Source organism: Schistocerca cancellata, chromosome 5 (genome assembly GCF_023864275.1).
Source record: "Schistocerca cancellata isolate TAMUIC-IGC-003103 chromosome 5, iqSchCanc2.1, whole genome shotgun sequence".
Taxonomy (NCBI): Eukaryota; Metazoa; Arthropoda; class Insecta; order Orthoptera; family Acrididae; genus Schistocerca; species Schistocerca cancellata.
Genome location: NC_064630.1, coordinates 485,914,650 through 485,929,607, shown reverse-complemented (window position 1 = coordinate 485,929,607; position 14,958 = coordinate 485,914,650). Strand labels below are relative to the sequence as shown.

At 47.6% G+C, this 14,958-nt stretch overlaps 1 protein-coding gene across 1 annotated transcript in view; it reads right to left on the bottom strand.

The window, feature by feature from the left end:
- LOC126187619 (zinc finger protein chinmo) overlaps positions 1–14,958 on the bottom strand; it is a 114,955-nt gene that overhangs the window by 90,636 nt on the left and 9,361 nt on the right. Inside the window, exon 3 of the mRNA XM_049928812.1 lies at positions 10,446–10,663. Within this exon, the coding sequence (XP_049784769.1) occupies positions 10,446–10,663 (218 nt within the window). The remainder of the gene's footprint in view (positions 1–10,445; positions 10,664–14,958) is intronic.

Here is a 14,958-nt window from a genome sequence, read left to right as displayed (position 1 = left end):
GCTGCAACACCCGCACATTTATCTTGAATGTGTTTGACACAAAATAAAGGCTTTGTGGCCTGCTCCATTCAGTTCTGGTACAGATCAGGTGTTAGGAGGAGGGTTTTGCTCATTGTCATCTAGTCCTGCATTCCTCCCACAGCGTGGCCAGGAGAGGAAACACAATGGGATCGTATTTTGCTGCATCATACGAGGCCTTTCCAGTCAAAGAGACTGCTGGGGCCATGTGACCACCAGCGAGAGAAAGTTCAAGTCACTTCATGTGTGAATTATCTGCCAGAGTGCTACCCACTTTGAACGATGGCTCTCCCATTGTGCGTCACCCGGCCACAGTAATGGCTACCTTGCCAGTAATCTGTTGCTGAGAGTCCCTGTGCCTCAGTCATGATGTGCATATACTCTACGGTATATGTGGGAAGTGCAATCCTTGCATAGTCAGGGGGGCTAACACACACACACACACACACACACACACACACACACACACACACACACACACACAGATTGAGTGGCTACCAGGTAGGATTTTGGGTATACTACAACACGAAGGAAGGGTGACAGTGTGGAATGGCACAGAGGCAGAGCATACACCACAACCTGTATGACACACACTGCTGTAAAATTTGGAACAAATGGCAGGTCAAACCCAATAATGGAAACCATATAATCATTAATGGAAGCTGGTGATAGCACCAGCAGCAAAACTATGAATCAAGACCAAGAACGTGGCCCAATTCCAGGCATGGTCTGCACTGAAAGGACCATCTGACAAAAAAGTCAGAGGAGGTAACACATGGTCGACATGCAGATTTGCATCACAGAAAGAGGAAGTAGTGCTGCAAAGGCTAGGGCTCCGTGGCAGCCAAGCACATATTCACATAAGAGTGGAGAGCCTCCTCGCTGTTTCTAATTGAAGTTCTGAACTTCCCTTATAGGAACGTTATTGGAATTATTTGCATTCCTGAGAAAAATCAGAGCATTTTGTTTTACAGAGTTAACTTGCATGGCTCTCAATAGTTGCAGGAAACAATATCAAGTTTCGACACACTACTGGATGCAGCTGGAAGCATTGGCTAATCAAAGCAACATTTAATTCATGTGATCAAACAATGGAAAATCCAGGATGGAATGTAACAATACCAGAGAAGGAAAGTTGCAACTCACTATACAGTGAACATGCTGAGTCGCGATAGGCACAACAAAAAGATTCACACAATTATAGCTTTCGGCCATTAAGGCCTTTGTCAGCAGTACACACACACACACACACACACACACACACACACACACACACTTGCACACAAGTCTGCAGCCTCGGAGAACTGAAACCACACTGCGAGCAGCAGCACCAGTGCATGATGGGAGTGGCGACTGGGTGGGGTTTAAGGTGGAGGCTGGGGTGGGGAGGGGGAGGGATACAATGTTGGGAGTGGCAGACAGTGAAGTGTTTCAGTTTAGACGGAGGGTATCCATTTCGTTCTTTTCGTACTTTTTAGGATGAAATGGATGCACAAGGAGGGGGGAGGGGTTAAGGCCTTTGTCAGCAGTACACACACATACACACACGCACACACGTCTGCAGTCTCGGAGAACTGAAACCACACTGCAAGCAGCAGCACCAGTGAATGATGGGAGTGGCGACTGGGTGGGGTTTAAGGTGAAGGCTGGGGTGGGGAGGGGGAGGGATACTATGCTGGGAGTGGCAGACAGTGAAGTGTTTCAGTTTAGATGGAGGGCATCCATTTCGTTCTTTTCGTACTTTTCACAAGTATTTTGTTGTATTTTTGCGTAATTTTTCGGACGAAAGTATACTTTCTTACGCAATTTTTCGCATTTTTGCACCACCTTGGATCCTTGCTCCTTCCATCTGCATCAATACAGAAAAGTTTCCTTATCCCTAGGCGGATCCCAGTCCCACATAATGTTCTTGCGTTGTTGCTTGGCTCATGAAATACCCCCTAATGGCCTTACCATCAAATTACCCATCTCTGGTTGCCACCCCTCCTTCCAGAATGACCTCTACCTGTTCAGGTTCCGCCAGTCCTTAGCCCTCACCACATAGTCCTGCAAAACCATATCAACCAAGCCCAATCCTCCTTGCAGTACCTTCTCTCCATCTGCAAAATTCTTCTGCTATGTAATCCCAAATTCGTGAAACCCGTAATACACATTGGAACTCTTGCCCTGCAGGAACTTGAGCGACATGCACAATGCCACCTCAAAAAGCTCTCCTTCCTGCTCACCTCCTGCTCCCGCCTCGGAGTACCACTGTCCACCACTTCTACAATAACCTCCAAACCTCCCCCACGCCCCCTCATAGCTGACAAACCCTGTCTCGCAGACCTACTACAATTGCCCCACCCCCCAAAACTCCCTCCCACCACCACACAGAACCCAGAACCTAAACAGACCTGCAACACAGTTATGAACCTTTCCTCCAGAAGTCTTAGTGCCACAGAGATATGTCCTTTCCAAAGGCCTCCCCTTTTGCCCCACTGCCAAATTCAACCATGCAAGACTACTTAAAGACCTTCTCTCCTTCTCCCAGTCCCTACAGTGGAAACACATTTCGGCACCAACCCGACCAATCACACTCAACCAAAGACCAATATTGAACCTTGCCTAACTCAGTTCACTCCTCCATCCAACCGTGGTCCACCCGCACTGCCTCCAAACCACCCCCTGTTAATTTTCCAGAATTTCTTAACCTCGAACCTTGCCTCACCATCATTCCCCAAATCCCTCAACATGCAAATTAACCTTACATCCGCATAAAAATCCACAGTCCACCATCTAAAAACTGATCCCGACCTTATAATCCTACCTGCAGACAAAGACTCCACCACCGTTGTTTTGAACCGCAAGGATTACGTGGCAGAAGGACTCCGCCAGCTGTCAGATACTTCCACCTACAAAACATGCCACAGTGATCCCATTCCGGTAATCCAGCAGGATCTCCAGTCACTACTCAAACCCAGAACCTCTCCCCAGAGTCCATCTCTCTACTTACCCCTACCACTCCCACCTTCTACAAGCTTCCTAAAGTCCATAAACCCAACCAACCAGGATGCCCCATTGTGGCCCGTTACTGTGCCCCCACTGAGAGAATCTCTGCTGTCGTAGACCAACATCTTCAACCTATTACCCGGAACCTATCCTCCTATATAAAAGATACCAACCATCTCCTCAACCAACTCTCCAAAGTTCCTGTCCCTTTACCACATGGTGCCCTGCTCGTCACTATTGATGCCACCTCCCTGTACACTAACATTCCTAATGCCCATGGCCTTACTGCTATCGAACACTACCTTTCCAGACGCCCTATGGATTCCAAACCAACAACCTCCTTCCTAGTCTCCATGACCAACTACATCCTCACCCACAATTACTTCTCCTTTGAAGGCATTACCTACAAACAAATCCGCGGTACGGCTATGGGCACCCCCATGGCACCATACTATGCTAACCTATTCATGGGCCATCTAGAGGAATCCTTCCTAAAAACCCAGAATCCTAAGCCCCTCACCTGGTTCAGATTCACTGATGACATCTTTGTATTCTGGATTGAAGGGTAAGACACCTTATTCACATTCCTCCAGAACCTCAACAACTTCTCCCCCATTTGCTTCACCTGGTCCTACTCAACCCAGCAAGCCACCTTCCTAGAAGTTGACCTCCACCTCAGAGATGGCTACATCAGTACCTCCGTCCATATCAGACCTACTAACCACCAGGAATACCTCCACATTGACAGATGCCACCCATTCCATACCATGAAGTCCTTTCTGTACAGCCTAGCCACCCAAGGTGGTCGCATCTGCAGTGATGAGCAGCCCCTCTCAAAACATACCAAAGGTCTCACTCAAGCCTTCATTGACCATAATTATCCTCCCATCCTTGTACAAAAACAAATCTCCCATGACTTATCTTTCCAGTCTCCCACCACCTCCCAAAGTCCCACAGTCCAGCCACACAGGAGCAGTCCCCTCGTAACTCAGTACCATCCGGGACTGGAGCAACTGAATTACATTCTCCGCCAGGGTTTCGATTACCTCTCATCGTGCCCTGAAATGAGAAAGTCACCCCACTATCCTTTCCACCCCTCCTACAGTGGTATTCCGCCGTCCACCGAACCTACACAATATACTCGTCCATCCTTACACAACCCCTTCTCTTCTCCCAATCCTTTACCTCATGGCTCATACCCCTGTAGTAGACTTAGGTGCAAGACCTGACCCATACATCCTCCTACCAGCACCTGTCCCATCAAAGGCAGACTGTGAAACCAGTTGTAGTAACACTGTTCACGTTACGTCGCACTTCACTTAGCGTAGACCGGGACTGTGTCCTAGGCATGCCCGATGTTGACTGACGCTCTCTGCCTGTCCTGCCGGAGTTGTTGTTGTTGTTACGCCGGCAGAGGGCGCGTCCGAATTCTCGCGTGCCCTCTGGTGGACGGGACTCTACTTGCGGCAACTACTGTCCATGACGCGCCGTGCCAATGTGCGCCTCCCGCGATCTTTCTGGTGGCTACTACACTCCTCCTCCTTCGGGGAGTGAAGCCACTGTGATCCACTGCGTCGAAAGGTGGAGCGTCGGGCAGGAGCGATGACCTCCACATCCATGGGATGGCCGGAGTCGAGGGAATCTGCCAACCCTCGAGCCGGAACCTTCGAATATGGCTGGAAATGACCCACACGAAGAGGCCCCCGTCGTCCCACAACCGGAGCCCGGGACAGAACGGGTGACAAGCTGTCGAACGCCGGATCCTGGTCCACCTCAGGAGGGGCAAGACCCAGTGGCGGGGACGAAGGGGAAGGGACGACCACAGGGGAACTAGCCCCCTGCGAAACCGGGCCGGCTAGGGGGGCCAGCTCTCGCTGGGGCAGCTCGAATGACGGCGATGCCGGTGCTGGAGCCACTGGAGGCTGCCAAGGCTAAGAACCAGCACAGTGTGGCAGAGTCACAGCGGGGAGAGGAGGTAACGTCCCCTGTGAAACCAATACAGGTGCCGGCAATGGGGAAGCCGGTGTCCGAGAGGGTGGAGGGTGGGGGCCCGAACGTGGACGTAGCTGATTTTGGTGACGACGTACCACCCGGTCCCCCACCTGCAAGGTATAGAGCCGGCGGCCATGTCGGTGCAGGACCACCGCCGGTATCCAACGTGGATTGCGACCAAACCCACGGGCCCAGACTGACATACCCAGTGGAAAGCCAGGTACTCCGTTTTGGGAAGACTGGCGAGGACCAGGCTGGAGGAGGTGCAGCAGAGTCCTAGGTTGACGCCCATGGAGGAGCTCTGCGGGGCTGCGGTCTGCCATTGGTGTGGTCCGGTATGCCGTCAAGAAAAACATCAATGCTTCCTCTGCAGGAAATTCGTGCACATACTTTTTCATCTGCGTCTTAAAGGTGCGCACCATGCGCTCAGCTTCCCCATTCGATTGTGGATGGAAGGGGGGAGAGCAAACGTGCCGAATACCGAAGCGCCTACAAAAATCCTGGAAGGTCTGCGAAAGAAACTGCGGTCCATTGTCCGAGACCAGGGTGATTGGCAGACCTTCCACAGAAAAGATTTTTGCTAGTGCCTGGATTGCAACGTCTGAAGTGGTTGAGGAGCAGCGAACCACATATGGTAATCGGGAATAAGCATCAATGACAATGAGCCAAAAGCCATTGAGAAACGGCCCCGCAAAATCGATGTGAACACGTTCCCACGCCTGGGTTGCCGGCGGCCATGACGAGAACGCTGCCCTGGGAGATGCTTGTTGGCTCGCACACTGGGAACAGGCGGCCACCAAGTGCTCAATTTCTCTGTCAATACCGGGCCAGTACACATGTCTGCGAGCCAAGGTTTTAGTACGGGAAACACCCCAGTGCCCCGCATGTAATAATTTGAGGACCTCCCGTCGTAAACTTGCAGGAACAACCACGCGAGGAGCTGTATCATCGGTAGCCAGAAGGAGAACTCCTCCCAAGACCGAGAGACGGTCTCGTAGAAGAAAATAATTACGAAGAGGGTCCGAGGCCCGGCCCGGAGGGCGGGACGACCACCCTTGCTGAATGAGGCGAACTACTTGCCGGAGAACCGGGTCAGCCGCTGTTTCCCTGGCGACTCGAGAACTAGTGATCGGGAAGCCATCAACCGCCTGGCGGGACGCCACATCCAAATGAAAACACATAATCTCCTCTCGATGAAATGTAGGGTCCGGGCCCACCGGAAGACGGGAAAGAGCGTCGGCGTTGGCATGCTGGCCTGTAGGGCGAAAACGAATGTCATAATGGTACTTAGAGAGGAACAAGGCCCAGCGCTGTAGTCTGTGGGCCGCCCTATCCGGAATCTGAGAGGCGGGGCCAAATAACGATATTAACGGCTTATGGTCAGTGATTAACTGAAACTTCGTGCCATACAAGAAAGGGTGAAACTTGGTAACAGCGTAGACAATGGCCAAAGCCTCTTTTTCCACCTGGGAGTAATGGGCCTGTGCGGGACTAAGCGTTTTCGACGCAAACGCCAGTGGTTGCTCGGAACCATCTGCGTTGCGATGGGCCAGGACCGCCCCCACCCCATACTGTGAAGCATCCGTAGCCAGGACTAACGGCTTATGGGGATCAAAAGTAGCCAAACAAGGGGCTGACGTGAGGAGGCCCTTCAACGAGGTGAACGCTCGCTCGCATGCCGGCGACCAATCAAAAGGAACACCCTTGTGCAGAAGGCAGTACATGGGGTGGGCGATAGTGGAAGCCCTGGGAATGAACCGGTGGTAATAGGCTATCTTGCCTAAAAAAGCTTGTAACTCCTTCAGCGATGTGGGCCGAGGAAGGTTGACGATACCTTGGACCAAACTTCCTAGTGGCTGGATGCCATGCCGAGAGATGGTGTAGCCCACATACTCAATGGACGGTTGGAAGAAGATTGACTTCTGCAGGTTGCAACGCAAGCCCACAGACCTGAATTTGAGAAAGAGGGTGCGAAGGTTGTGCAAGTGGTCCGTCGTGCTGCGGCCCGTGACAATTATGTCATCCAGGTAATTAATACAATGAGGGATTGTCGACGTGACATGCTCAAGATAACGCTGGAATATCGCCGGGGCACTGGATATTCCAAAAGCCAACCGCTGGTATTGGTAAAGGCCAAACGGGGTGTTGACGACTGCCAGCCGTTTGGAGTCCTCATCAAGTGGTATCTGATGATAAGCCTCTGACAGATCGATTTTCGAAAAATAGTGGCCTCCCGCCACGGCGGAGAACAATTCATCAGCTCGAGGCAAAGGATAGGTGTCCACCACCAATTGGGAATTAATGGTGGCCTTAAAATCGCCACAAAGACGTAATTTTCCCGAGGGCTTCTTGACAATAACGAGGGGCGAAGCCCACTCACTGGAAGAAATGGGAAGAACGACCCCTAGGGCTGTCAGCCGGTCTAGCTCTTCCTTTACCTGAGGGCGGAGAGCCAAGGGGATCTGCCTCGCGCGTAGAAAATGCGGGCGAGCCGACGCCTTCAACGTTAAGTGAGCTTCAAAATCTGAAACACGCCCCAGGCCCTCCTCAAAAATGTCTGGAAAGTCTGAGATCAAAGATTCTAATGAGTGATAGGGAACGTCTTCGGAGACGAACTGTATGGTGTCAGCGATAGAAAAACTGAAAGCTTGAAAGGCATCCAGGCCAAAAAGGTTAGCGGAGCTCGCATCACTGACAACAATAAAAGTAATAGGCCGAGTGACTGATTTGTAAGTCACGTCGGTAGTGAATTGACCCAGTAGGGGAATGAACTGTTTACCATAACCGCGTAGACGCCGGTAAACTGGCGCCAACGGGGGCGATCCAAGGTCGGAATACGTTTGTGCATTCAACAACGAAACTGCCGCGCCCGTATCTACTTGCAGTTGTAACCGGCGCGACCGAACTGACACCTCGATAAAGAGTTTGCGTGCCGATGCGTCGGGAGCCTGGCCCGATGAAACTTCCTGAATGTCAACGTCCATGTCCTCTGTACTTGCTTCCTTCGATTCCTTTGAGGCTGAGCGGCAAACTTTAGCAATGTGACCATTTTTATGACATTTGCGACAAACGGCCCAACGCTGGGGGCACTTTGACCGATCGTGATGTATATAGCACGACGCACAGGACGGCAACAGGGGCCGGCGGCCGGAATTCTGTTTACGCGCCGCGCGGGAGCGGCCGTAACGGCCGGATTGTACCGCTCGCACGTCGTCCACCCCGGACACAGTGGACGCGGCCGCGCCGCCTTGAACCTCCGCGACGTCGCACCACGCTTCCAGCTGTTGACCTGCTGCGTGAGAGACTTCATACGATTGAGCAATGGACAGGACTTCTTCGAGGGAAGGGTCCTCTAACTGCAGGGCCCGTCGCCGGACCTCCCTATCAGGGGCCGAACGAACAATGACGTCGCGTACCATAACATGGGCATACGACTCCCGCGACTGCTCCGTGACAAAATGACACTTGCGACTAAGACCGTGCACGGTTGCGGCCCACGCCCGGTAAGACTGATGGGGCTGTTTCTTGCATTGATAGAACTCAACCCTAGCCGCCACAACATGCGTGCGGCGGCGATAATATGAAGCCAGCAATGAACACAATGCGTCAAAAGACAAGGACGAGGGTTCCTGCAACGGCGCCAGCTGCCGCAAAACTTGATACAGCGAGGGAGATATCCAAGACAAGAAGAGAGCACGACATACCTCCGCATCGGCAACATGAAACGCCTGGAAATGCTGCCGAAGGCGATGTTCATATGCGTCCCAATCCTCCGCCGTCTCGTCATACGGGGGAAAGGGAGGAGGGAACGGCGCCGGAGCAGACGGCGGTGAGAGCAACGCCGGAAGCACTTGTTTCATGGTGGCCATGAGCTCCGTCTGCTGCGCAACCAAAACCCGCACCAAATCCTCCATGCCGTGGAGAAACTGCGAAACCGGAACAACGACGCAACACGCGAAAGAACGACCCTACTCGTCGCCAATTGTGTAGTAACACTGTTCACGTTACGTCGCACTTCACTTAGCGTAGACCGGGACTGTGTCCTAGGCATGCCCGATGTTGACTGACGCTCTCTGCCTGTCCTGCCGGAGTTGTTGTTGTTGTTACGCCGGCAGAGGGCGCGTCCGAATTCTCGCGTGCCCTCTGGTGGACGGGACTCTACTTGCGGCAACTACTGTCCATGACGCGCCGTGCCAATGTGCACCTCCCGCGATCTTTCTGGTGGCTACTACACCAGTCATGTGATTTATAAGCTATGCTGCAACCATTGTGCTGCATTCTATGTAGGTATGACAACCAACAAGCTGTCTGTCCGCATAAATGGCCACCGACAAACTGTGACCAAAAAACAAGTGGACCACCCTGTTGCTGAACATGATGCCAAACATGATATCCCTCGTCTCAATGACTGCTTTACAGCCTGTGCCATATGGATCCTTCCCACCAACACCAGCTTTTCTAAATTGCGTAGGAGGGAACTTTCCTTGCAATACATCCTACATTCCCGTAACCCTCCTGGCCTCAACCTTCATTAGTCATTGTCCCTACCCACCCAGCCCCTTCCCTGTTATGATTCCAGTCTTTAATTTCTTTTCTTTTTATTTCTCTCCTTTCTGCTACTTAACGCCTCCCCCCCCTTCGCACCTTCTCTCCTGCCCTCCGTGTAAACTTCAACTCTTCACTGTCTGCCATTCCCACCATACTATCTCCCTCCCTCTCCCCGGCGCAGCCTCCTCCTTATCACCATCCAGTCGCCACTCCCATCATGCACCGGTGCTGCTGTCGCAGTGTGGTTTCAGTTCTCCAAGACTGCAGACGTGTGTGCAAGTTGCATTTGCGTGTGTGTGTGTGTGTGTGTGTGTGTGTGTGTGTGTGTGTGTGTGTGTGTGTGCGTGCGCGCGCTGCTGACAAAGGCCTTAATGGCCGAAAGCTATAATTGTGTGAATCTTTTTGTTGTGCCTATCGCAATTCAGCATCTCCGCTCTATGGTGAGTAGCAACTTTCCTTCTCTGGTTTAATTCATGTCACTGTTACAGTGGATTTTTCAGACACTTTTTGTCACCAGCAAAATGTGTCACATCTCTGATTTTCATTACTTAATATTTGGATTTTTTTATTTCATATGTTCCCACACTCTATTCAATATTCCTATTCCCATGTATTTTTTCTTGTTGCAAAATAAAACAAAAAGAGTAATGGAAAAATGTGCCTGGGAATCACATGATACAAAAAAGGAAGTTACGAACAGCCTACACTATTTCACATACCGGTAAAGGTATTGTAAGCGATATTACTAAGTCAGTAACAACAAAATGAAAGTATAGTAGTGTAAAATAATTTAGAAATGGCTACTAATCTGAACATGTCCAAATTATTTAACTTCAGTATGTATCAGATAAGAATTTTTAGAAGTGTTTACACTACATCAGATACACTTGGAATCATACCTGCAAACATTCAGCTGCTTTCAAAAAGCTTGACAAGCTGTCCTGTGAAACGTGAACTTCACCTTTGTACATAAATTCTAGCAATGCTGACATATTTGAAGATGATGTGCCATCCAATATAACAAGGACACTCGGACATACTGGTGCTGTTTCAAAGAGATCCTGAAAGTGCTTGCTGCATGCTGCTAAGATCAATTTATGTGCTTTAAATGTGACACCTGTGTAAGAAAACAAAAGAAAAATTGACGAATATATTACTTGTTTACTGTGACACTTCTTGCTTTATAAAATACAGAACTTCCAAAATATGACATTCCATTACTGTAATTTTAAACATACTAATACAAAAGTAATTCAAATTTTCCTACTGTTGATATTCATATTTTAGTCCAAGGGTATACAGTGACATTCTATACACTACTTGAAATATAACAACTGTACACATTTATATAAATCCTGAAACAGAACACGCCATTGAAGATAGGTCACTTTAACTTTTAGGCACAAGCAAGCCAAAAATTATGAAACACTTATGAAATCTGCAGTATTTTTTATTTACTTCCAGCTTCACCCAGTTGTTCCTGTTTTGGTAGAAAGATAAAGAGTTTAATGCCTGACAAATGTCTACAGTTAATTATTCACTCCGCAAGCCAACTTGCGGCGTTGGTAGAGGTACTTCTGGAACCACTATCACTTCCCTTCTTTCTTATTCCACTCAAGAATTATGAATGGGAAGAACAACTGCCAATAGACCCCTGCATAAGCTCTAATTTCTCTTATTTTCTCACAGTGGTGGTTTTGAGAGACACATATTGCATTACAGAAGATTGAATTCAGTATTTTTGTTTTCTGTCAGTCATCTATCTTTATGGTACCAGTGTGGTCACCAAGTGACTGAACAAATGATTTTGTCCACTTACTGACTTTACGTACAACCAAAACTTCTTAGAATTTTTTGCCAGTTCAGTTGGCGACATTTTATTTTCAGTCATCAAAGTTATTAGACAAAATGTTCTGTATTATCCTATAATCCCCTCCCCCTACACTCCTCTCTCATCGTTTACCGTAAACTGATACAGATCAAAACACTATTTTTAAAAACGAACATCATTTCCATAAACATATTATGATGTTGACTTATATTCTTTCCATACAAACCACACGCACTGTTGTAATTTATGAAATGTTATTCACATCAGGCATCACATCAGAGTTCCCTTCTCTCACACACTACTTCATAGTGATATTTTTATGGACTGTTCCAACCTTCCACAACCTGAAGAATGAATAGCCAGACAGGGCCAATATACACACATGCACTGATTTATGAATAATAGAAGAAACAACAAGTAAAATATCTGGTAAAAATAACTATGGGTGTTGTCAAAAGCTTGCCTTAACTGATGTGTACACTAAAACCATACACAGCTGTGGCATGGACTCGCAAACATTTCCAGCAGAACATAACAGAGAAAAGAGATTTGCTGGCAAACTATGTAATCAAATGTACCTCCGGTAACTACTGAAGATGTTCTAAATAGGATTTGAGAAAAAAAATTATGGCATTTGACTACAACCAAAAGCAATAGGTTGACAGAACATGTTCTGATGCATCAAGGAAGAGTTAATTTGGTAATAACCGGTAGTAATCCTTCCTTCAGTTGTGTAACAGATGTTACAAGAGATTTTCTATGCAGACACCTACTTTTTAAAAAGAACATTTTCCAATTGCTCAGTATACATTAGGCATAAGCTTCTGAATTGTTCAAAAAGGTTTTTCCACAAACCTCATGATTTGCATAGCTCCATGTCCACACCCCTTCCCCCCAATAGTCTTAAGCAGAGGACATCAATACATACAGCCACATGTGTAATGAAGGTAAAAATGAACCTTAATTCTCAATGTAGTTTTCTAAAGTGCATTGCCTCTCCAATTACGAATGGGACAACCCATCTTGTGTACACTGTTGAATCTGATAACATGACCTAAGAGTCATTTTCAATTTAGACTATTCATGCATTACAACTTTACGGTGAGAGAAGTAGTCAGCACAGCAAGTTCCCCACCAAGTTGGTCAACACCAGAGAAACACCCAATGTGAAACACAAAAACTGTAGCTCTGGCTCATAGTAGCTGCCTTCATCAGATTAAAATGATTACAAACAACTGTACAAATACACCAGCACTGTAACGCGCAGGGTGAATGAGGAATCATCTGGATTAGAACCTGGGCCAATTGTATTGGATTCCCATAATTAAGTGCAAAATTTGACATCTGCTGATCATGCATGTGGAAGTGGTTCGTACTAATGCATAACCCAGGCATGCAGTTCCATGGATGCAGCACAGAGGTCCCATGTATACAGGGTGTTACAAAAAGGTACGGCCAAACTTTCAGGAAACATTCCTCACACACAAATAAAGAAAAGATGTTATGTGGGCATGTGTCCCGAAACGCTTAATTTCAATGTTAGAGCTCATTTTAGTTTCGTCAGTATGTACTGCACTTCCTCGATTCTGATGATCAAATTGTAAATTTTCACAATCAACATGTGTGGGCTTACGAGAATCCAGCCGCAATTGTGCAATCACATCATCAACACAGATTTTCTGTGAATATTTGGGCAGGCATTGTTGGTGATGTCTTGATTGGGCCCCATGTTCTTCCACCTACACTCAATGGAGCACGTTATCATGATTTCATACGGGATACTCTACCTGTGCTGCTAGAACATGTGCCTTTACAAGTACGACACAACATGTGGTTCATGCACGATGGAGCTCCTGCACATTTCAGTCGAAGTGTTCGTACGCTTCTCAACAACAGATTCGGTGACCGATGGATTGGTACAGGCGGACCAATTCCATGGCCTCCACGCTCTCCTGACCTCAACCCTCTTGACTTTCATTTATGGGGGCATTTGAAAGCTCTTGTCTACGCAACCCCGGTACCAAATGTAGAGACTCTTTGTGCTCGTATTGTGAACGGCTGTGATACAATACGCCATTCTCTAGGGCTGCATCAGCGCATCAGGGATTCCATGCGATGGAGGGTGGATGCATGTATCCTCGCTAACGGAGGACATTTTGAACATTTCCTGTAACAAAGTGTTTGAAGTCACAATGGTACGTTCTGTTGCTGTGTGTTTCCATTCCATGATTAATGTAATTTGAAGAGAAGTAATAAAATGAGCTCTAACATGGAAAGTAAGCGTTGCCAGACACATGTCCACATAACATATTTTCTTTCTTTGTGTGTGAGGAATGTTTCCTGAAAGTTTGGTGGTACCTTTTTGTAACACCCTGTATACAGCTGACACTCCTTATCACTCTTGAGGGTGATATGGGGCCTTTACAGTATAGGATCAAGATCCTCCAACCTGTCGTCCTGCTATACAGCCAGCATTTCGACAATGGGTTAGCCTTCCAAGATGATAATGCAGCACATCTCACTCACTTTTTGACCATCTTCCTCCAGCCTCCAGGAGGAAGACATGAACTGAATGAAATAACCAGCAGTACATGCTGCCAGTAGACTGATTCAGCAATCTTGGGATCAGCTAAAACTTGCACTGTGTATTCACAGGAAACCTCCTCGCACTGTGGGTGTCTCTGAAGGGCTGCCATCGAGCTGTGGGATAGGCTTGAGTAGCAATGTCTCGATCACATTGTGGACAGCATGCTGGGGAGGATCAAAGTACGTTACAATGCTTGGGGCAGAGAAACACAGTATTGAATGTTACTCAGCAGCAGATTTTGATTTCACAGCTGTGCAAAATTTGCAAACAAACTGCTTTTATTTTCATGATTATTTTATTTCAGAGTAAAGTCACCTCCAATTTTGTGGTCCCTTGAATATACGATCATACATTTGCAAGTAGGCATGTGGTGCAAAACCTCCTTTTGATCAGTTTGTATCAGACAGTGAGAGTACAAGCCCTAGATATAAGCTGGAGGAACTTAGTGTCTCAAATAAAGATATGGACTACAGAGCTATTTTCTCTCTCAAGCAAATTGTGATACTGATAAAACTCTTTAGAAAGAAAACCAATATTCTTAGAGATGATTGTGGTTTATAATGATAAAATTTACTTGATAAATGACATTTCTTATTAGTATATAAAGACAAGACTATTTGCTTTTTACTTTCATTAAAAATGTTATTCATCAACTATATGAAGGTTGCAATACATCTTGAATACAAAACACTAATAAAATTTATGCATTTCAACTAATGCACCCCTCTCCCTGAGTCCTGTCCCCCCCCCCCCCCCCCCCCCACACACACATATACACACACAAAACTCTTTGGTAAAAGTAAGGGCACAGTTTCACACAAAATTTACTTAAGTACTAAATCACCAACTACAAAACAGGGCAAATTCCCTCTTAAAGGTAGAGCTGCCCTACCAGCAGAACGTAAAATATACACCATTAGTGTGAAATACTTATGCTACAGCGGCACAAATTCTTTGTGCCTCTGGGTGCGAAAGCTATCAACCAGTGTTCAAT